The sequence below is a fragment of the Pezoporus wallicus genome, unplaced genomic scaffold (genome assembly GCF_028554395.1).
Source record: "Pezoporus wallicus isolate ANWC-B61680 ecotype Strahan unplaced genomic scaffold, APGP_CSIRO_Pwel_v1 contig_3847, whole genome shotgun sequence".
NCBI classification, from domain to species: Eukaryota; Metazoa; Chordata; class Aves; order Psittaciformes; family Psittacidae; genus Pezoporus; species Pezoporus wallicus.
In genome coordinates, this window is record NW_026639842.1 from 1,521,580 (window position 1) to 1,544,095 (window position 22,516).

The 22,516-nt window shown below is 38.8% G+C and overlaps 2 protein-coding genes across 5 annotated transcripts in view; one reads left to right on the forward strand and one right to left on the reverse strand.

Annotated features, from left to right (window-relative positions):
- DYNC2I1 (dynein 2 intermediate chain 1) overlaps nt 1-14,544 on the reverse strand; it is a 28,704-nt gene extending 14,160 nt beyond the window's left edge. Inside the window, exons 1-10 of one of the 2 annotated variants that reach the window (XM_057416487.1) lie at nt 14,360-14,544; nt 12,205-12,258; nt 9,677-10,106; nt 9,297-9,346; nt 8,364-8,684; nt 6,643-6,701; nt 5,448-5,505; nt 4,062-4,139; nt 3,392-3,584; nt 1,629-1,731 (exon numbers count right to left, since the gene is read on the reverse strand). In XM_057416487.1, the coding sequence (XP_057272470.1) occupies nt 1,629-1,731; nt 3,392-3,584; nt 4,062-4,139; nt 5,448-5,505; nt 6,643-6,701; nt 8,364-8,684; nt 9,297-9,346; nt 9,677-10,106; nt 12,205-12,258; nt 14,360-14,536 (1,523 nt within the window). In that variant the 5' untranslated portion in view covers nt 14,537-14,544. Of the gene's footprint in view, nt 1-1,628; nt 1,732-3,391; nt 3,585-4,061; nt 4,140-5,447; nt 5,506-6,642; nt 6,702-8,363; nt 8,685-9,296; nt 9,347-9,676; nt 10,107-12,204; nt 12,259-14,359 lie in introns of those variants that run through there. The other variant, XM_057416486.1, reaches the window with a different exon arrangement.
- A 6,254-nt stretch (nt 14,545-20,798) lies between these two features.
- ESYT2 (extended synaptotagmin 2) overlaps nt 20,799-22,516 on the forward strand; it is a 74,402-nt gene continuing 72,684 nt past the window's right edge. For 2 of the 3 annotated variants that reach the window (XM_057416484.1, XM_057416485.1), the window contains exon 1: nt 20,799-21,542. In XM_057416484.1, coding sequence (XP_057272467.1) covers nt 21,189-21,542 — 354 coding nt within the window. In that variant the 5' untranslated portion in view covers nt 20,799-21,188. The remainder of the gene's footprint in view (nt 21,543-22,516) is intronic. The other variant, XM_057416483.1, reaches the window with a different exon arrangement.

The window sequence follows — 22,516 nt, forward strand, 5'->3', positions numbered from 1 at the left end:
TACTTTAATGTCATAAAACTGTTATTTTAAGAGTTAACTGCTTGAATTGCATACAGATGTCCGTTTACAAGTTAATTCCATGCTCTTGCTATACTACAGATTCCTTGACAACAAGAAAATTTTTGTAGTCTTCCTTTCGCTCTTGCAGTTTTTTTTTTTAAATATACTTAATACAAATACAAAGCAGATACAATTATGGGTCTGTAGCAATTCAGTATCTAAACAATCTTGAAGATACATAATCTAGCTGCAGTTTCTTCTCAGTAAAGTAGTTTTTGAAAAAGGAAAGGACTGGAGCAATATGAGCTGGAATTTCTCCTCCAATATTTTAGGCTGGATTTTTCTTTATGTATAAGAACAATTTTCACATGTCATTTCTGTTATTTGGTGACATCTATTGCATTTCTCATCCATGTTTTATTTTTACTTCTACTTCCACTTCCTAATGCATCACCTTTTCACAAAAACTGGGGGCACAGATTGCTGAGATGCAATTCAAAAGTATGAAACTTGTTTCCTAGTTACAAATGTTAATGATACATGCAGAAAAATCCTTAAAATAAACTAACAGGACTCATATTAATACTTGCAACTCCAAAGTGCCACAGCTCATTTATAGAATGCTTTCAGTCTACTTTCTGGTAGCAATGTATTATCTCAGCATTAAAACCCATAAACCCTTTCTCTTTCCACAGAAATGTTAGTTCTCTTCACAGATTATATAATTTGTTAGCATGTACACAAAGCCATATCATGTATACATAGTCATACCAGTCATAGTACATAACCAGCAGAGGCTGACAAGCATCAGAAGGTAATTTGCCTTCCTGAATTTCCTAATCTGTCTCCACTGTCTAGAGAGGAAGCCTAGACAATGAGCATATTGGGCATATAAATTTAGGGAAGGTGAATTAGACAGCCCAGACAATAAAATCTCCTTATGTGAACATTAGCCACTGATGTGTAGCCGTAACACACTGGAATCTGGCACTGTCAATAAAATTTAATATTCTTGGTTTATGTGTCCAGTTGATGTAATAAAAAACTGGAGTTATATACAGTGCTTCAGATAAATCTGGAGCTCCTGGCAAGTTCTGCAAGAAAGAGGCATCAATTTTTTTTCTTTAAAAAGACAGAGCTGCTGTAGATGTCTCAAATCTATATCAACTTTAGATCAGTAATAACATGTTTTTACACTAAGTGGTATTATCCCTGAAAAGGAACATGCTATTTTGGGAACAATATGTGCCATATAGAGACTTGATTATTTCAAGAAATTACAGTTCTGCAGAGCCCTGAGAGCAGCTAAAAGGCTTGTTCTTTGGTACTCTAAGTCAGTATTTAATTGACTGAAGAATCATACAAAGAAATGACAATCCTGGCAGCTCATTCTATACTAAAATGGTTCAGAAAAACAGCTATATAGGTAAATTTCTGCTATTAAATGACATGTAGCAAAGTCCATAAATTGTATTTACTCAAGAGCTAATTACTGTTAGCTTAAAGAATAGTATTTGTCTCTAAAATCCTCAATTTTATAACCTTCACATATTTCAAATACAATGAAAAAAAATTACATCTCTCATAGCGAGTTGAAATTTTGTGTGGATAATTTAAAATACACTTACTTCTGCTTATTAGCCATACTTCGGCTACTTTGTCGTTGGTTTGCCATTTGAAAATCCATGAATAATCCACAGAAAGAGTTTCTGACAGAAGGGTACTGCCTTTCTGTGATATTTTAAAGCATTGTTAGTGTTATAATTCACACTTCACAGTGCACTGAAATATAAAGCAGTAAATTTAAAAAGCAACAGATTTATTATGACACAGCTACTAAAAGTTATTAGTTTGCACATTACACAACTTGCTCTAGCAGTTATTAGTACAATAGGCTTCTTCAGCAATGGGACAGCATTTTTCCTTTATTATGGTCCTTTACCAATCAATGAAAAATTACTGACCACTGTAATTTTTATTTTAGAAGAGTATGCTGCAGAAAGTGCCTCTTTCTTTCTCCTGCCATTAGGAGTCCTCTTCTTCCCCTGTGTGCAGTAGAATGCTCTATGACCAATTCTAAAAATCATAACGAATTCATACAGACTACACCATATGCATGCTACATCTCTAAATCAGAATTCATCATTACAGCTAGCGGAGAACGTCATCAACACAAGCTTAACTGATACCCTTGCATGAATAAGCAAAACATTGAAAACTGGTGCTTTAAAAGCCATGGTTAATGTAACAACTATAGTATCTGATGTCACATTGATTTTTCTCCCTTTCCTGGCTATCACCTGGAAGCTAATTTACTTTAATATCCAACTTCCAGTCAGGACCAATGGTGTTTCACTGCCTCAGGGGAAGACTGCCTTTTTAAATAATACTTGTAAAATGCTTTTAAACTTCTAAAAATCATTACCAGCATGATCAACAGCCTTTTTAACCATAGAGGATCAAAACTTATCAAAAAGAGAGTGCTGTGTAATTTACGATGAAGCACTGTTACAATTCAGAATTTAAAAATCTAACTCTATATTAGAATTCCATCCTGTTTATTAGATCTATACCGTTAACGGAATTATTTTATTGATTCCACTCTGTTTATTAGAAAAACAGTAATAATTGCATAAATCTTCTGCAAAAGAAATTCATATGACAGTATACTAGTTCTGACTTGCAACGAACACTTAACCAAAAATCTGTGGATACTGTAAAGACTTAAAGAAACTCCATGCTATCCTTCTGTGACTGTACAAACTTCATACAAGCTAGAGTAAGAAGTTGTTTTAGATTCTTTTGAATAATAATTCTCTACTGCCATTCACATGAGTGGAGAGCGAAAAGCAGAACCACAACTGTATTTGTTAAATAAGTAGATCTGGAACTCACAGGAATGAGACCAACTGAATACAAGACAACAATTCCATAGTTGCATTTCATGAAAAACACCCTGCATTTTAAAACTGATATAGAAATATATATTTAAGTAATATCTGTATTTTTCTCACCCTCCCACCCAGAGAAGCGGCTTCAACTTTGCTTAAGAGAGAAAGGCAAATTAATATCACAGGAAGCCCCAAACTGTTCTAGCACTCCTCCAGTTTTCAAAACCCAGACTCTCATATCCTCCCGTTACCTAAATTAAGACCTACTAAATGTCAGTCTGTAAATTTTTATACTTCACATTTTAAATGATTAGTAATGCCTCTGAATCATTCTTTAGCAATGTGAAAGTTACAGTACTTACCCATAAACCTAAGTGACTCATCTAGAGGACCAGATTTCTGCCTTCAGGCAGACTTCTAGAAAAAGTGTCCTGTTTACTCTTATATTATATGTGTTACTCATACATTTAATAAAAATAGACTGGTGTCTAATCACATACCCACGACTGATTCCTTTTTTTCATTTTCAATTTCCTTTGCCAGTGAAGTACAAATTCTATCGTTTTCTGCATTAATTGCTCTTTGAATTTCTTCAATTTCTGATGTTCTAGAAAACCGAATCTCTCTTAGATTTTCTTCTTCACCTCTTTCTTCACTTTTGCCTTCATCATCATCAAAATCCTCTTCATAATCCTTTAAAAGTAACAGGACTTTCAATAACTAATAAACATGGATTATAGATGTATTTTTCACAATCTATTTTAGAAATTGTAAAATGCTGTCAAAATAAAAGTAAAATTCTCATACAAATGGCAATAAATCCTCCAACTGAAAGGCATTTTAAAATAACTCACAGGAAGAAAATGGCATGTCTTGATTGAGCAGTAATTTTAAAAACAGAAGACATTCCCATAGTGTTGTTCTTCAGTACCTGAAATAGATCCCTTTTTCTTTTTCTTTTGTGAAGACTTCAACTCAAAAGAAGTTGTTTCTGATGAAATCTAAATAAATATATAGCAGTTTCTACGTAACATTTTAGTTACCTATTATTTACTGTCACCAAAAAATGCGTAAGTAAAAAACATGTATCATTCTGTAATTTTTCTTTCTGTGAATAAAGTTTGATATTTTAGGATTACTTCAAGAAGACAATTGTATGCTTTTACTTACTTCAAAATCATCTTCATAATTTGCTGAAAAATTATCAAATCCCGCATCTGAATTATAGATGTGTGTATCTTTAATTGCCTAAATAAGAAAAATTAAACAAATAATCTTAGAAAAAAATAAAGGTTTATCTGCCAAATCGTAGCATAAAGATAGGTAAATAGTTGTTCTTCCAAAATATTTCTACATTTTCAAGCAAACATATAACAAATTCTGTTTAGAAATATAAATAAAAGTGTATTAAGAAGTTATAAATACTGACTTAAAATTACAATAGGAAGACAAGATAGAACTCAACCTTAGCCTGGGAAGACCAGTTGTTTTTCCAACAATATTTTTGCTGGGAAAGACTTAAGAATTGCTGTGCTGCCTATAATTTCAATATTGTACAGCATGGCTTGCATAGGTCAGCAAAATTAAGTCAGTGAGGAGACAAATGTGCTTTCTATAAGCTCATTAGGGGAAGAAAACCCTACAAAAGTACTTAAGCTAAAGCCAAAATAATGTAAATTGATTGAAAATTAGAAGAAAAGATAGATAAGTACTTCTGGCATGAAACCAACCAGGTTTTAATAGTATAGTTTTGAAAAATATATGACTGAAAGATACAACAGATACATGGCTGCCCATAACATGAGACTATGGAAAGGGATGTCTTCATTAGATACTACTACATTTTCCTAAATTGGAACCATAATCCTACAACATTCCAAAACAGAATTTGGATTCTGGAGGATGGATACAAACATTTAAAAATATGACAAAATATTTTAAAACCTTTTATAGTAAAGTCAGGCTGTTTCTGCACAGACTGGACCAAATAAACCCAAGTCCATTCAGCTTACACTTCAGACTTGCTGAAAACTTGGTTATGTCTGCACCTGTCCTTTTAAACATATATATATTAAAATATATATATGTGAAAAGCATATATATAAAAATACTCTTCCCTTTCTTACAGCAACTATTTTAAGAGATATGTATGAATTACGTTGCTAACCACATTTTACTTGGCTTGCACTAGATATTATTTGCCTGTTAGCTGTTTATAGAAAGAAATTATATACTTCAGATATGTGTAGATGTATTATATGTCTAAACTCTTCCCATTTACTGAAAATTATTTTTTCGTGCATAGAAGATACTATACATAGAAATAGCTACATAGATAGATACATAGATATGCAGTTGAATAGATGGCTACCTGCAATTTATACAGAATTAATCAATTTTCTAATGCTGCATCCAGAAAGAGAGGTTAGGAGATACCTAAAGACCAATATATATAAACCTGATCTTTGAATACCTTTATATTGAAATTCATATTGTTATTGCTATTAATCCTAGGAAAAACACAACATGCAAAGTTCCAAAATCAAACTATTTCACCTCTTGTCCTGTGTCACCTTCCTCATTTTCAATGAGTTTTCCTTTATCTTCCACAGACCTGTTGAAAAAGAGAAAATCAATTTTATTAGTTAACTCTGAAGAAAGCACCAGTTTTGTGTTGGTTTTGGTTGGGGGGGGGGGGGGGATTGTTTGCTTTATAAAAAGTAAGTCTCTTTTCCTGAAAAGAAAAAAAGTTGGAAACTTCCAATAAACTGAAAGAATTCTACAAATACTTTTATAGATCCCTATTTATGATACAAAATTATATTGAAACAGCCAAGTGATTAATCAGCTCAGAATTTCACAAAACCTTGTCCAAATTTAATGCCTGTAATCGCATCAAAACAGAAGAAAAGGAGGAAAAAAAACTATTAAACCCATACATATATTAGCTATATTGATATCTGCAGAAAACTGGAGATGAAGATCAGATTGGTGTCATGTGATCTGAAGCCACAAATCACTGACTGACATTCAAACACTGTCTTTCATTCAGGGGTTTTATTTATGAGGACAATGCAATGAGGGAGCAGGAGAAAAATCAACAACCAGCTCTGCTCCTTAACAGTCTATTTGATTATTTTATAAGTAGAGTATTGGACTTTAAGAATAGAATGTACTTAGAAATATAATCCTGACATTTTACTGATCCTACCAAGGATGACCTTGGCCTACCCCTTTCACATACAACAGTAAACTTGTTACATATTAATGTTTAAGATAACATCCAGTTTAGTAATCACTATTCTGTAGTTACAAAGTAGTAACTTTGTGTAGAGATAATACAAATTCTAATAAAAAAGAGAGTACTACATAGTTTATCATGAGCCTTCTACGTGTCCACATGACTGCACAGTGAATCTCTGGGTGATATAATACAGCATTTCTGTCTCCCACATTAAATATCCAGATTAACACATATGCAGTTTGCAAGTATTAGAAAATATCTCTTGTTATCCTGGACTGGGGGGGGAAAAGAAACCCCCAAACAAAATCATCATATAAATACATACACTTTTACAAACCACAGATTTTTTTCTTTCTAATTACCACTGTGCTGGGCAAAAGGCCTATGAAAAAAAATTCTATTTACCCTAGATATTTGAGATCAAGAATTCATGCTTATTGTTTTGGTAGCGACTGAATCTTGGTGGATACCACACAGTACATTTTTATTTTTAATCTCTGAATTTACCTTACATGCTGATGGCTCTTTTCTTCTTGAATCCTCTCCTCTTTTTTGTATTCACTATTCTATAAAAAAAAAGTCACAATAGTCACATGTCAGAAATGATGGGAGAAAATAAGTCTATGAACTTCTATTAGCAGTAGTGATATTAAACAGTAAGAAAGGTTAATAATGAATTATTTCAATGACATAGTATTTTTTTTAATCAGTCATTGCCTGTAAGCCATTCTGTGTTTGAACTAAAGTCAGAATGATCACCTCCTTAGAGATATGGTAAGCAAAGAAAATAAACACCCATAAAAAGAGATGCTATATAAAGAATATGAGCTGCTTCTGAAAACTTGAAATACCTGGGATTCAAGTTTGGCTGCATCCTCTTCTGCAGTGTATTTCAGGAAAGAAACAAGAAGGGACCTTGAGTCTTCTATGCTTAACAAAACTTTATAAGGCTGTACCAGAGTAAATTCCAACTTTTGTAGGATACTTTCACATTAGTGTATTAGTAACAATGGTTAAAAAATGCTTTGGGCTCAGTGTATACTGCTCAAATGTGAGCCCAGAGCACTTTCCCAAATAACCCCTACACGTGACTAGAAAAACTAATAGGGACCAGGGGCTGACCTCAGTAGGCTGTGGCCAGCCTGTCTCAAAGAATGAGATTTTAACAGTATAGACTGCAACAATTCACATCAGGGATGAAGAACAGTCACAGGCACTTTTAAGCCCCAGTATAGGGACCTCACTCTTACATTCTGTATTATGGGGGTTTTCCCAAGTTTGGAAACGTATTCAACAGGTTGTTAAAGATGGTTTTTTCTGTCCACGAGCATCAGGAAAAGAGAAACATAACTCTGAGACAGAAGCATCAGTATCAGTCATATTCTATAACAGACAGCTACTTGAGCAGATTTCCAAGGAAGTCAAGCCTTGAGCAAGCTCGATAGACTTCTGAATTCTGCTGCAGAATGTCAGTTATAGGAATCACTTCTGGTGGGCACATACACTGAAGATGCCCAGTATTTTTACTAGAAAATATATTTTTGAACTTTTCTTCAAGAAGCTTGTACATCTTCACTCTTTAGGCAGCAGAGAAACTATCCTAAATTGTATGAATGTTTCTATGTTCCATAAAACTTACCTGATTACAGATTACTGTATACTTCTCTCATTCTTGCACAATGAGTACTTGTATTATAAAAAACAGTCAAAAAATGTCAAAGGCTGATTAAGTCAGCAAGATATAGCACCATGCTCTGTGCTAGAAACATTAAAGATACTCTATAGCTTCTGAAGTAGAGGCAAAACCCATAAATAGAAGGTATCTATACTCATGTGCCTACCTGTGAGTTAGATAAACATGCTCCATTTCTAGATAGCATCAAACAGCTTCTATTAAAATCATACTGATTTCCTATAAAGGCATCCAATATATTTAATGGACCTCCAGCCTAATCTCTTCACCTCAAAGTGTTAGTAAAAATTCCAAAGTCATAGTAATAAAGAATTTTATGAATAAAAGATGTTTCTAATATATAGGAAGTTTCTAGTTAAAATTTCATAGAAGGAATCGGCTAACGATTAGGATACTTAAAGGCAGATGTAGTATTTTAATTTACCACTCTACCTTCAAATTTCAGAAAATGTTGACTATATTATTCAACTTGTCAATGATAATATATCAACAATTAAAGTAAGCTATAATGTTTTAAAGTCTTAACAATACTAACCCCAAGATTCTTTCTTTCATTTTCTCTACTTTTTACTCTCTCACTAGCTTCTGCTGGTTGCCTTTCTCTGTCTCCATGGGAAGATCTGTCTTTAGATCTCTTTGATTTATGTTTTTCTTTCTCTTCTATTCCATAATGTTTATGACTTCTCTCTTTTGAAAGCCTCTCTTTTCCTGTCCTAACAGAATGTTCTTTTTTTTCTCTGTGTCTTCTTTCTCGCTCCTTATCCAACTCTTGATCTTTCTGTAACTTGTATACACGTTCACCTTCTTCAAATTTGTAGGCTAAAAATTTGTCAACACTCTTTCTGGCATCAATATGCTGGAAAGAGAAAATAACATCAAAGAGTTAGATCTCCAAGACTGTTTTATCTTCACAAATCTATTCATTTTTGACCACTAGAATGACAGATTTGTAAGTATCTACACTTTCTGCCACAGGTATCTTCCAGCCACTATTTTTTTTAAATCTACTATGGCAAGTTTCAAATTATTTTATCACTTGAGATTCTGATATTTATTGTGAGACATCATGTACTTTGCCACAGAAATTCTTCAAATTATGTATTCTGCACACAAAAAATTATTAATTATTTCTTTGTCTACTTGGTGGTCTAACATAAAATAGGATGTACACTTGCCAATATCCTTGCAATAAAAGCATAAATTGCAGATAGGAAATTATGAAAAAGCTGTACGAAAATAAAGCACTGTTCGCTATGCACATTAAAAAAAAAAAAAGAAAAAAAATTCAGTACGTCCTTAAAATAGAACGGCTCAGATATATTTTGTTGTGTGTTTTGTACACTTCTTGTGAGGGCTTTACTATCTATGCATCTGATTTCTTAGGAACTAGAGTCTGATTCAGTTTCTTCAATTTTACAATTTTATCTTCTTCCATTCTGAAACACTTCATTCCATTCCTTTCCTTTACCTTCTTTTCTGTATGTCTTCTTTCTTGCTCTTCACTTGTTTTCTCTTTCTCTAGAAAATACATGTATAAATTAAGTAGAAAGTTGTATTATACTCAAACTCTGTATACAATTAACTCTAGTTTGGAGAAAATAGTATTTCAGTGACATACTTTTCCTTATACCTAAAAGCTTTCTAATAAACCCTTAATGTCCTATTGAAATTCTCTCTCCAATGTTGGTTACTTCTACGTTACCACAAGATTCCCCAAAGAGATACATTTCAATAGGTACTCACACCTGCCTGTCTTTATCCTCTCTGTACAGATGGGGTATGGCTTCAGAGTATTTCTATCTAAGTATTGAATACTTCAAAGTAGAAAAGAAACCCAAAGCAACTTACCCAAACGATGCCTGCTTTCTCTTCTTCTGTGATGTTCTTTATCTCTTCCTTCAAATGACTTCAGATTATTTTGTGTATCTATTTGCTTTACCTCATGTCTTTTATGCTTTTTTTCTTGTTCCCTATTGCTTTCCCTATCTTTATCTTTTGGAAAACTGTATCTTTTCTCCAGACTTGACTCTTGAAGTTTATCTTTGTATCTCACTTGGTCTCCTTCCCCCTGGCACTCTTTCCACTTCTCTCTCTCTCTCATTTTATCCCTGTCTCTTTCACGAGATTTTAATCTCTCTCTCTCTCTTGTTCTTTCCTTGCTCTTCCCTCTGTCTTTGCGTTCATGTTTATGAGTGTCTATGTCATAAACAGGTTTCTCTTTTTGCAGTTTATTTTCTCTGTGCTTTTGGTCTTCATTTTGACTATCTGATTGTAATGCCTGAAATAAACCAAACAAAATTAAAATGCATTATTTACACTTCAGCCATCTATTTTTATATAGCATATTCATATGGAAAAAAAAATACTATATTGCTAACTGTGAATTTCATTTCCCAAACAGTATTAAAATGCTGATATATTTCTAAGCTTATGTCCTGGGTTCAGCAGTAGCAGTCATTTTTCTCCTTCTTGGTAGCTGGTGTAGTGCAGTGTTTTGACTTTCAGCTCGGGAACAGAGCTGATAGTGATGTTTTGGTTTGGCCAAGGACTTTGTGAGCCTCATGCTCTGCCAGGGGGAGGGGAAGCCAGGAGGAAGCAGAGACAGGACACCTGACCCAAACTGACCAAAGAGGTATTCCATACCACAGCACGTCATGCCCAGGAGGTAACTGGGAGTTAGCCGGAAGGGCTGGGAGACTGCAGGGTTGGAGGAGGTATGGGTCGGTGCTTGGTCGGGCTTGGGGGCCGAGTTATCGGTCGGCTGGTGGTGAGATGATGTATTCTCTTCCCTTGTTATTTCCTTTATCATTATTATCATTGGTGGTAGCAGTAGTGATCTGTGTTATACCTTAGTTACTAAACTGTTCTTATCTCAACCCGTGGGAGTTGCATTCTTTTGGATTCTCCTCTCCGTCCCTCCGGGAGTAGGGGGAGGGAAAGAAGGGGGGGAAGTGAGTGAACGAGTTACCTGACTGGGTTTAAACCACGACAGCTTACTTTGTAAAACTGGTAACATTATGTCTGTACTTACTGTAAAAAGAACTAATAAATGAAACAAATAATAAGCTGCATTTTCACTGCATTTGAAAATAATTTGGTAAAAAAAAAGAAAATTTATGGCAGAACTGTGCATTCCTTTTAGAGCTAGGTTGAAAAATTAACTAAGCACCTTAAAGCTGTTACCTCACATGGACAGGAACTGTGCCATCTTATAAAATATGCTACAGATACTAACAATAATGATAAGTAACTGGGCATCCTGCAGCTGCCTTTAAAATAGATTAGCTTTCACTTGAACAGAAAGCAGCATATAAAAACTGCTTAAAAACTGAAAAAAGTTTCTGACCAAGATCCCTTGAGGATGTAACTCTTCTTAAATTTTTCTGAAGTCATAAGATTGTATTTCAACCTTCCTGAAGCAAGTAGCACAACTCCCAGTGATTTCACTACACCCACGATTTCTGCTATTTACTCAATGCAGAACAAACAGAACTTCCACTCATTATAGTTGATTCACAAAGTGAATTAAACTTTATCCATCTGTTTCACAGAAATTAAAGTCCAACCACACCACTTCTTTTGGAACTAAAGCATTTCAACTCAAATTCGTTTGCTTTACCTCACATGGAAGTAGTGGAAACGTTACTGAATGTCTAAAAAATACAAAATACTCAATACTGTAGCACTGACACTGAAATAATGGGGATCTTTGAAATGTAATGGATAGGAAGCTAGGATCTGCACAAGATCTGTGCAAGACATAGAAAATAAGATGCATATTGGAAAACAGCTTTTAAAAATATATAGCACAAAACTAAGATAGAGTATCAATGATGTAACTGACTGGAGCCTGAATGCTTATTTGACCAGTTAAAATAGTTAACCAGTTCATGAGAAACATGATAGGTGATAACAAATACAATACGTAATATACACGTATGAAAGTGAGTAAGCATATAAAGCAGAAATTTAACTTGGATTTGGGATGGCCAGTAAATCAGACTCCATTATGCGCTGTGCGATTACTGTAACAATGGCATTTTTTCCATTTACCTTATTAAGAAATCTGTAATCTTATATGACTTGTGTAGCTAGAAACAGCTGAATGGGCCAACCTCTGGCATAGAAATATTCCAGAACTGTCAGTTGCGGCAAGGCAATTAGCAGCTGCACTTTAAAGATCTGTATTGTTTGTATTCAGTGATGCAGATTTAAAGTATCTGGTGTACCAAAAAGCCTTAAGGAGATATTACGGATCCCACAAGGCAAAGTGGCTAGTAGAACAATCAGCCAACCCTCTGTGTCTAGACTGTCGATAAATTCTGGAGCTTTAGGGTAGCTTAACACCAAAACTAGTAGAAACCAAATAAAATTACCCTAAGATGTTTCCTAAGTTCTTCTGATTTCCAGGTATCTTCTTTGGTTCTTCTCTGGAACAGAAAAGACAGCAAAAGCCTGAGTAATCAATCTGCAGACTGAAGTAAATCATTTAACAATTAGTAGGTTTTCAAAGGCAAGGATTAAGGTACATATGGCAAGTACCAGTGAATCCTGTAACTTAAGCATTAATTTGATTTAGCCCTAATGTATATAGCTACAGCATATCTGATCTGACTAGATCTGGAAGAGGCCTGAAGCTCTGACCTCTACTGGGTTATCCAACTCTGCACACACAGAATAACCAATAATGAGGTCAGTGCCTATGGTAGATAACAGCGCAGCCCTTCAAGAAAGACTTAAAACTGATCTTCCAATGCTTAACCAAATGGATTACACAGTCAGGCCACTTCTGGAAAATAATCAATATATTGATGTCATTAGGTTCCATCTCCTGATATATTTGATCTAACTTCAAAATCCTGGTGAGGGACTTTCTTCGGTGAGGTTTTAATTATCTCTGAGGTTGGAGGTTTTCCAGGCAACCTGGTTCTTGGGTTTAACCACACTCAACTAAAAATGTTTTCCTTATACCGAGTCATGATTTCCCTTGCTGGGGCTACTATATTCTGTTCTCTCACTGTCCATCTTGGAGAAGAAATTGGCTCCATCTTCTCCACAGATCCTCTTTAGATATTTAAACACAGTAGTTAGATCCCCTCTCAGTTTTCTGAACAGCAATTTAGCCTACTTCCAGATTAAGGCTGTTTTTTTAAACCACTCTGGGTTTAACTTAAATCATCCACCTGAGAGCATGAGGAGCTAATCTGCTTATGACATGTTTACTGAATTCAAAAAGTACTATAAAAATCTTTAAGAATCTGTACCTTAAACTAAACAGTAAGTATGTTATCTTATGAAGTATAACAGGAGACCTTGCTACTTCAGATAAAACTCTTCAAGAGAGTTCAACAGGGACTTCCTTCATTCACAACCTAGAAAGACTGGAGGTTTTCAGAACATTATGTTCAGAATTAAGTTAAGAGCTGTTAACTGAAAAAGAAAAACAGAGAAATTTCTGTGTTTTAAGGCTAAAGTATTTTTTACATATAATCTTTACCTTTCTTATTTTCAATACTAACTGCCTATTTAAGAGTCCTCAAATACATAAGCAGCACAAGTGATAGACTTAATAGAAAACAAACAGTAAAATGAGGTTTTATCACATAGTGTGGCTGTTAGCGTAACTGCCTCTGAGTCTTCAGCAGCCTTATACCAATGCACCTGAAAACTTTGATCTAAAAGATTAACTTTTCATCACAATTCACTAACGAGGTTATTGATGTACCACAACTACTGAAATATCTGAATTAAAGTTTTTAATACTACTACTTCCCAGACACTCTATTTCCTACACCGTTTCCTATTCAGCATGACCACAAACTAGTCACTCGTAAAATCCAGATTCCCACAGCCACAATAAAAGTGATTTGATACTAATGCTTTTCCAAGTGAATATGTACCACAATCATTGATGCCAGCACGTCCATGTGATTTTGCTTCATTTTGGAGCTCTCCAAACTTTTGATAATTTAACACCACCATGCAAAAGCTATGTGGTTTCCTAAAGAACTAAACCCCATCAACTAGCTGTTACAGGCATATCAATTATTAAATATATTTTATCTACAATCTGAAACATAAAGAGCTTTGGATATTTTCATAAAACAGCCTATCTCCTGCAGAAAAACCTGTGGCTGAGACGGACTCATCCTTCTGCTAGAGGAGTAAGGACTCCCTTACTACCACTACTTGGGAGAGAATTTCATCGGCGAGCTGACAAAACAAGACTCGAGGTGCCCAAGGAGTAGCCATGGAGGTTGCTTCTCAGGACCAGCAGCTTCATGCCTTTACCCCACAGATGCCCAGACTTATGTAACACCAAGCGACACGCGTGGCGGGGCTCGGGGATGGCTTTCTCTAGCACCAATGCACTTAAGGCGTAACGGGCCGGAAGCAGGCCTAGAAGAACAAGCCGTGCCGTGCTGCCACCGCCCCCAGCGCCTCCTCAGAGCCCTCCTAGAACGGGAAGAGGGAGCGGAAGGGGCGAGACGAAAGTCCCATTTGCAGAAGTCGGGCCGGGTGGCTCCTCACCTTGTCACCCTCCATTGGCGAGGGGACGGGCGGGCGCCGCTTCCCGCCGCCACCGTCCGCCTCGGAGCGGGCAGGAAACCGGGGTAGCCGCGTCCGGCCCTGCCTAGCAACAAGCGGCGAGGGTGAAGCAGCCGAGCGCCCGAGCGATGGATGAGCGCCGGGGCCACCGCACGGCATTGTGGGAAGGAAGAGGATACCTGGCAGGGTGTGGGGAGCGTAGCTCATGGCGTAGTTTGCTCCTCTGCGGTAGGCTAGCGTGTGGCCATCCCCAGCCTTTTCTGAGCGAGAAGCGGCAGACTGGGGTGCCTGCAGGAAGGTTCTCCTCCCCGAGGCGGTGCCTTGCTGGGTTTTCTGAGGTGGAGGGGGTTTGGGGAGAGCTCGGACCAGGCGAGCACTGTTTTGAGAGGTGGGGACGGGGAATGCACCCAGGCAGGCTTTAGAGCACCCTTGTCCTCCTGTTCGCTACTGGCCTTTTGTGGGTTAGGTATACCATTAAACCATTCCTACTCGTAAGTTGGCTCATTTCTAGAAGAGGCATGCACGATTACTGGGGGGAAGGGGGAATGTTAAGGGTGATATCTTAATCTGCAGCTCACCGGGATTTCAGATAGAGGCAGGTATGAAGAGTACCTGTAGAAACAAAGGTGGTGTTAATACACAGCAACAAATAGCGGAGCCGTTTTCTGCAGCAGAGAGCAAGTGGCAGCTTACCAGGCACACGTGAAACAAACTACGGAAACAATGACTGCATGCAGGAAAGGTGTGTGCTGTTTTCACAGCAGGTATTTACAGCCCATTAACGTGCAATTTAAAAGAGCGGGTGAAAGTTTCTTCAGGCATTTCTAACTTTGTTGCCCATTTCTTCTTTTTAAGAGTAAAAAAAAAAACCCAAACCCACAAAAACCAAAAATATCAACCACCAGGAGAAAAAAAAAAAAAAAAGTATTACTGTTAATATGAGTTACTAATGTAGAACACTGGCTACTGAGGGGGAAAGCAAAGGAGGTATTTTTGTATTTGAGAAACATTCCAGCTGTCGAGCAATAGAAGTGTGCCACGCTGACTTAAAACATAAATTTTAACCCCTTGGCCTTAAATAGTTGACAAATACATACAAACCTTTGATACAATTGCCTTTTACTCATGTTTCCAGAATAAATTAAAAATGCTGTAAAAGTTTCTTCACTGCCTGAACTATGAAATACTTTTCTTTACCATGTACCAGGAAAGCTAAGGCAAACTGAGCAAGCAGTTGAGGGGTGAGGGTGGAGGGGGAACAAACAGCCCTTCATATTAAAAAAACCCAACCCAACCAACCACCATTAACTGTATGTGTGACTTTTAAAGGCCCAGAGAAGTGACTGCCTCATCCTTGGCAGTGTTTAGTGCCAGGATAGGCAAGGCTTTGATCAACTTGGTCTACTGGAGGGTTGGAAAAATATGATCTTTAAGGTCCCTTCCAACCCAAATCATTCTGTGATTCTAAATTACATACACTAAATATAAGCATCTATGGATATTAAACTATTTATAAATATTCTTACGAATTACTTAGCTGTCTTTAGCAAAACTTAGAAACTCAAGGAAGTAGGCATCTGCTTAGGAAAGGATACAGAAATGCTGTCCTACAGGCTGCAGGAAAAATCCCTTCAAGTACTCTAATTTAATTTTGGTTTTTAACAACAATGTAGCAAATACATGTAACTAAAACTACCAAATGTGACAGTGATACCAAGGACTGGACTGAAGAAAAAGCTTTTTACCAAGTTCTGGTCCTACCATCTATTCTGTAGTATATACATATGTATTTTTTACATCCCCCCCACCCCAATTAGGTTTTGCTGCTGGTAGCTTTTTCTTACTCCTATCAGCGTACACTGGTCAGGCAGCTTTACGGCAAGAGAAGAATTACAAATGCGGGAAGGCACCACTAGAGGGTTTAGAAAGAACTTTTCAAACCTTAAAGCAGGGGTGGAACTGAACTGCGTTAGAACACAAACTGGAATAACACATTTGGAATACTGGAATATTTGTGCAAGTGTTTCCACCATGTATTAAAAGTAAACTACAGTTTCTCCCTATTGCCAGTGTAGGCAATAAAATGGCATGTATCTATTGTACTGCTAGACAGCATAAAAGGATGCCCTAGCTTCTCTTGGAAAGAAATACGTTGTAAACAAAGTTTTTGGTAGCCCTGAGAATTTTAAGACAACTCTAGCTTCTATGTGCTTTTCTCTTGTCTGGCTTGGTACACATATTTTCTTGATTAGCATGGTTATCTGAAAAGCAGGGATACAAAATAATTTTGCTTTTTACATTCTGTAGTAATAAAATATTTTTTGTCTTTGGATGTTTCTGGAATCCTGTAAAGCAATATTGCATTTTTCTTCACCTCTGTATGGAATCACACACCACAGCATTACACACAAAATTACTGTAAGTATCAACCCTTGTAGGGACCATATGGCAACCCTCCACTATGCTTAAAAATTATGACTCTATTATATATATATAAAAAAATTGAAATATTTTTATTAATATTGAGGAAGAGACTTGTTAGAATAAAGGCTTTGTAGCTATATTTTTTTTCTGGGTTTCAACTCATTTCTGCTGAGGCTGTATTAAGACAAGAAGAAAACTCAATTATTACTATGGATGGAGGTGCATAAATGACCTCTTGCAAAATGTTTGAAATACTTATGTTAGTCAGTTCCCCAGGTTCATAAATGGAAACAGCAAAAATGCAGATCTCTGAAGTAAACTTTGTGCCTATTGTGAAAATTTACTAAGAAACACATTTTAGTGGAAAGTATATTTTTCTTCAGAAACAATAAATACTTGAGGATCTTATTATTAGAATACAGTTTATGCATTCAGTAAAACTGAAGCCAGATTGGGTGATACTGGGGATCAGACCTCTATGGTTTTGTTTCAAACAACAGAAGCTCTGTACGCTGAACAGGTATGGTAGTGTTCTGATTTTTCTTTGTGCTATATATTGGATAATTTGAAGTAGACAGAAAATATTTGTATTATATTCTAGATAATCTGGAGCAAGTTGAGACAGCTGGTTAAAATAAAATATGAGAATTTACTAGGATGAAACTTCATGTAAAATATGTTTACATTAATAATTCCCAATTTTTTAGGAAAAAAAACACCCAACTCCTGAGTAAACATTCTCGTAATTCTATTCAGTAAAGATTTCTGTGCAATGGTTAAAAATAGAAGCATCAGACTGAAATAATGCTGTTGGGTGAAATAATGTATAATATGAAACATTGTTCTTGAGGAAGATTAACTGCTACTGAAAATGGTCAATAAAATTGCTTCCAAAACATGTTTTCTTATCTGAAATCCAAGGAACATGGGAAAACTTAGGTTTTCTTTTTCACCATATAAACAATTTTGTCAAATTTTCTCATCCTCAAAACCCCAGGTGTATTAAAAAGATATTTTTGGAAGTTACTCTGAAGAAAAGTGCCAGTATTACTGGAAAAAGCGTCTGATGTGATGCAAAGTAAAGATAAAAGACAATACTGCTTTGACTCCAGTAGAAGCTATTGAGTTTGAAAAAGGCAAAAAAGGGAATTCAGTAAAAAGGAGGAACAAACACATACAGCTAAGAATGAGTATAAAGGACTGCTGCAAGCAAAAGGTGTTAATTAATACTCTAAGAAAACTACAGGCCTACAAAGCAGGATATGAAAAGAATAAATATTATCTAAATGAGATAAACATAATCAGCTCTGTAGCTGATACAATTCACTATAGGACACTTAAGGAAAAGCCAGAGTAATCTCTGTGCTGTGAGTATCTTCAAGAGTTCTTGACACACTGAAGACTGCTATCACAAGTATTAAACAATAGGATTGAGAAATATGTGAATTAACAATTCCAAGATTCTCAAGCAAATTATTAAACAATTTATCAGCACCAAAAAGATTAAACAGATAACTTGTGTTTAGCTAGAACATTTTATGAAAAACTTTTTAATAGAGTAACTGACCTTATGTATTCTCTAGCAGCAGAGTTTATGTCTTGATTTTAACAAGACTCTTCTGTCCCTGTTACAACAATGGGTGTGCTAATTACATACCACACAGTTCCTTCATCAAAATCCAGTGTGGGGCCAAGTCAGTTACCTGCAGAACCTCTAAGAGGTCAGTGGTTACCTCTTTATCAGAACTTTTTATTGATGTTACAGATAAATGCTATCAAATTAATGCTACAAGAACTTTCTTCTGTTTTCCTGCTTGATTGGCACAGTACCATCCACCTGTAGTTGTGATTATTCAGACTTCCCTATCAGCTACTGAATTACTCTGCCCAGGATCAGTGCTGGGCTGCCAGGCCTACAATTATGTGCTTGTCATCCTAGATTTTTATTCTGATGTGCTTCTCCAGTGTATTAATACTGATTGTACAGGCTACTCTACCAATTCTATATCCATCTCATTTGCAGAATACACACTGAGACGTATAGGAGAGCAGAATGAGATGCAGCATATGGTAAAGTGTTAGTTGGCAAATGTCACATTAATCACTTTTTTTTTTTCTTGTTTTGATTTTCTATTTTGGTTTGTGGTACAGTTGTATTCTACTTTAGATACTTGTGAAGCCAGATAAGGGAGTAATGGGAAACAATGGAGTCTAAAACTGAGAGCAAAGGGCTTGAAAAATTAGAAAATATTTATAGTAGTGGTTGTAATGGAGGGAGCCAACATGCAATATGGCCATTTGTATAACTGAAACTCAAGTTTCAGATGTTCAGGTGTTACTGAAAGGTGGGAATAAGGAGTTCACATCAAAGTCTGTATAAGTAAACTAAGTAATTGGAAGAGGAATACAATAAATGCAAAAGGTCATCCATGTTTACTGTAGTTTGATATCATGTGCATCTAAAGGGGCCATGTAGTCATATTGATACCCCAAATTTCAGGTAACAAGCTTTTATGGGGTCTTTTGCTGCCTGTTAGGCCCTCTCTGTTACAGCTGGTAGGTGTTTCTGGTTCACTAGAAGTAAAGACCCAAAGTAAGGAAATTGCCCTGTCGAGGCTTGGATTACCATGTACTTGTAAAACACTGATTTTGTTACTCTTTTTGTATCTTGTGGTCATTTGGGATTTTCATCCTGACTAACCTAATTCTACAAGGTGGAGAACACAAAGTCAGTGGTAAGGAAGGAGCAAAGAAGAGCAACATCAGTCTGTGGCCAGAAATTGGTTTTGCTTAGAATGGTCCGTCATGTCTGATTGCAGGCAGGGAGGGAATTTAGAAAGATGATAAATCAGAACAGCACACTCAGTTGTTGAGATACAGATTCTTTTTCCAATTATGCTGCACAGCACCGAGCAAACAAATTTTGTGCCGTTGCTTTTCTGACTTTCCATTTCTCTGGATAATTGAGATGGGGTTGCATTCACTCTGTAAACAAGTGAAGCTCATGCAGCTTTCCCATTCGTCCATTTGTATATGCTTTCAGAACTTTTCAGCCTATTGGCTAAATTCATTCTCTCGTTTTCCCTGCCTGCAAGTACTTGTCTCATAAAGTCTAGAATTTTGTGAAAATTGGCAGGTGAAGAGAGGAGAAAGGACCCTTCTTCTCACCAAGTGAAAAGTTAGCTAGTTACAGCCAAAAATGAAAAAAAAAAAAACCCAACCTGGTAAATGCTGAGTTTAATCAGCAAGTGTGTACCAGCAAACTGATGAGTACACAGCTAAGGACAAGCAACAGATGCCCCTTAGCAAACTGATGGTTACATTAAAGGTAAAGGAGTGGTAGGAGGAACGATGTAGGAATCAGGTGTTTCTGTGTGAAAGGGGAATAGAACATCAGCTTTTATAGTTCCACAGACCAGGGTTTGTGTAAGACGGTGGATGCCACCCTGGGTACTCCTTGTGCATTAACAAGGTGACGGAGGAGCCAACTTTACCTGAGGATGTGTGAGCAAAGCTTCAGGAAACACCTGTTGTAAACTTCTCGTTGCTCTGGGACGTTGACCAGTTGGACCTTTAACAATATCCCTTAACCGGAAACAAAGGAAAACTCGAAGCTTGTTACTGAAGGGTGTAACGGGTAGCCTTTCAACCACTTACAGGACCAAAGAAAAGGGGCAGTCGGTACGGTTTGCCCCTGGGGATGCACACCCTAGCATGTTCCCGCTCCCCAGCGAGCCGGTTCTGCTTCGTGCTAGCCTCAACAGCCTGTTTCGTTGCCGTGACCCCCAGAGTCGCACTCCCTCGTCCTGTGGGGCGTTGCTCCCTCGTTCCTGGGATGGTCAGTAGCTGCTGCTGGCGGCTAGGCTGGATGCCTCCAGGTGAAGCTAGCCTCAAGGCGAAGGTGGTCCCAGCAATGTCGAAGCGAGCTTGACGAGAGGCGGCGATGGTCTCCTGTTGGCCCGGATCCCGCCGTGCGGGGCAAACCCGCGCTTCACAGGACAGGCCTGCCAGGGGAAGATGGGAGAACCACAGCGGCGCGGGCCGGCCTGGGGGTGGCGGCAAAGCGGTGAGGGCGGTCGTGTGGTGCAGGGGTCGCCAATGGCGGTGGCTGAGAACGGGGCACCTCCCCGCGGTGGCACAGCCCCCCACCTCATCTCGCTGCAGCACCCTCCCTGCGGCGAGGGCAGCGGCGGCTTGGCCCGGGCAGCCCCGAACCCGGAAGCGCGCGGCGGTTGGTGTCGGTGAGCGGGGACGGACGCAGGATGCGAGGCGCCGCCGCCGCCCTGCCCCCCCTGCCCGCTCGCAGCCAGCGCCCGAGGAGGAGGAGGAGCAGCAGCCGCGGCAGCGGGAGGAGCAGCAGAGGAGTAGGAACCGTCGCTGCGATAGCATGAACGGGGCCGCGGCGAAACAGTCCCCCGGCGAGGGGTCCGCCACGGATCCCGCCGCTGCGGACAAGGCGGCGGCTGGGGACTCGGTGCCGGAGCCGCCGCCGCTGCTGAGCGTGGATGTGACGGGTTTAGTGTCGCAGTTTGCGAGGAGCTTCGTACTGATCTTCCCCGTGTACGTGCTGGGCTATCTGGGGCTGAGCTTCAGCTGGGTGCTCATAGCCCTGTGCGGGCTCTTCTGGATCCGTAGGCACCGCGGCGGCAAGACCTCCCGCCTGGGCCGGGCTCTCGCCTTTCTGGAGGACGAGGAGGAGGCGGTGCGGCTCAGCGTCTCCTCCGCGGATCTGCCTGCTTGGGTGAGTGGCCAACACCCTCCGGCGCTTCCGAGGGAGCACCCACGCCCAGCGGGCAGCGCTACGGCCGGGCGGGCTGGGGCCTGTCACCTCCCCAGAATCTGCATGAGTTTCTATCCCGGGGCGGCCCTCTCCTGCCCGGACTTAGGGGAAGAGACTCTCTACAGGCCGGAGCCCCAGAGCCAGCCTGGTGGGATGGAAGGGGCGAGGAGACGGCATCTCCCGCGCCCTTAGGCTACTCGTACCGGTTTGCCAGCCTCTTTGGGGACTTGGCGTCCAGCAGCGGGAGCGGCGTTACCGGACGTGGGCACCTCCTTTCATCGGGGTGGCCTGTCCCTGCCGCCCGCCCCGGCCCTGTGGTCCGCTAGCAGCTGAGGCAGCGCGGCCGCCGTGTGGTGACAGCCCCGCGGCGCTGAATTTGCCGTGGCCAGGGGTTCCCTCGCAGCAGCAAACTTTACCTCAGAGTTTGGGCTTTTTTGCCCTCCGATGCCAGTGAATGCACGCGTCTTGGACGTGGCGCAGTCTGTAAGGCACTCAGATGTAGCGACTCGGGCAGGACCTCTTAAAAAGTTGAGATCGGAGCGGACAAAATCAGTACCTTAATGGTTGTAGGGGTTTCAGTAAAGCGTTACTTAATAGGGAGTGACATGAAAACGAGGTGGTGTTTCTGGCAGGTTTCGGGGTTGTGGTGTGAGGACTGAGGAAAAGGGGCTGTGGTGGTCTTATTTTGTGCTGTGGTCGATTTTAAAAGACTTTCTTCGAAAGTGGGATCATTCTTTGAAAGTTTCAGGCTTTCTAATAAGCCTTAGTAACTATGATTATTTTTAGTCAAAGTTGAATACTTTGGAGGTTCAAAAGTTACAGCTGACAGCCAACCACCCATCAGTACTAGTGCTCGTACAAATGTCCTGTGCTGCCCTGGTGATCTGTGCAGAGCTTGATGCTCTGTTGGTCTCTATATCTGAAGTCTTGAGGGT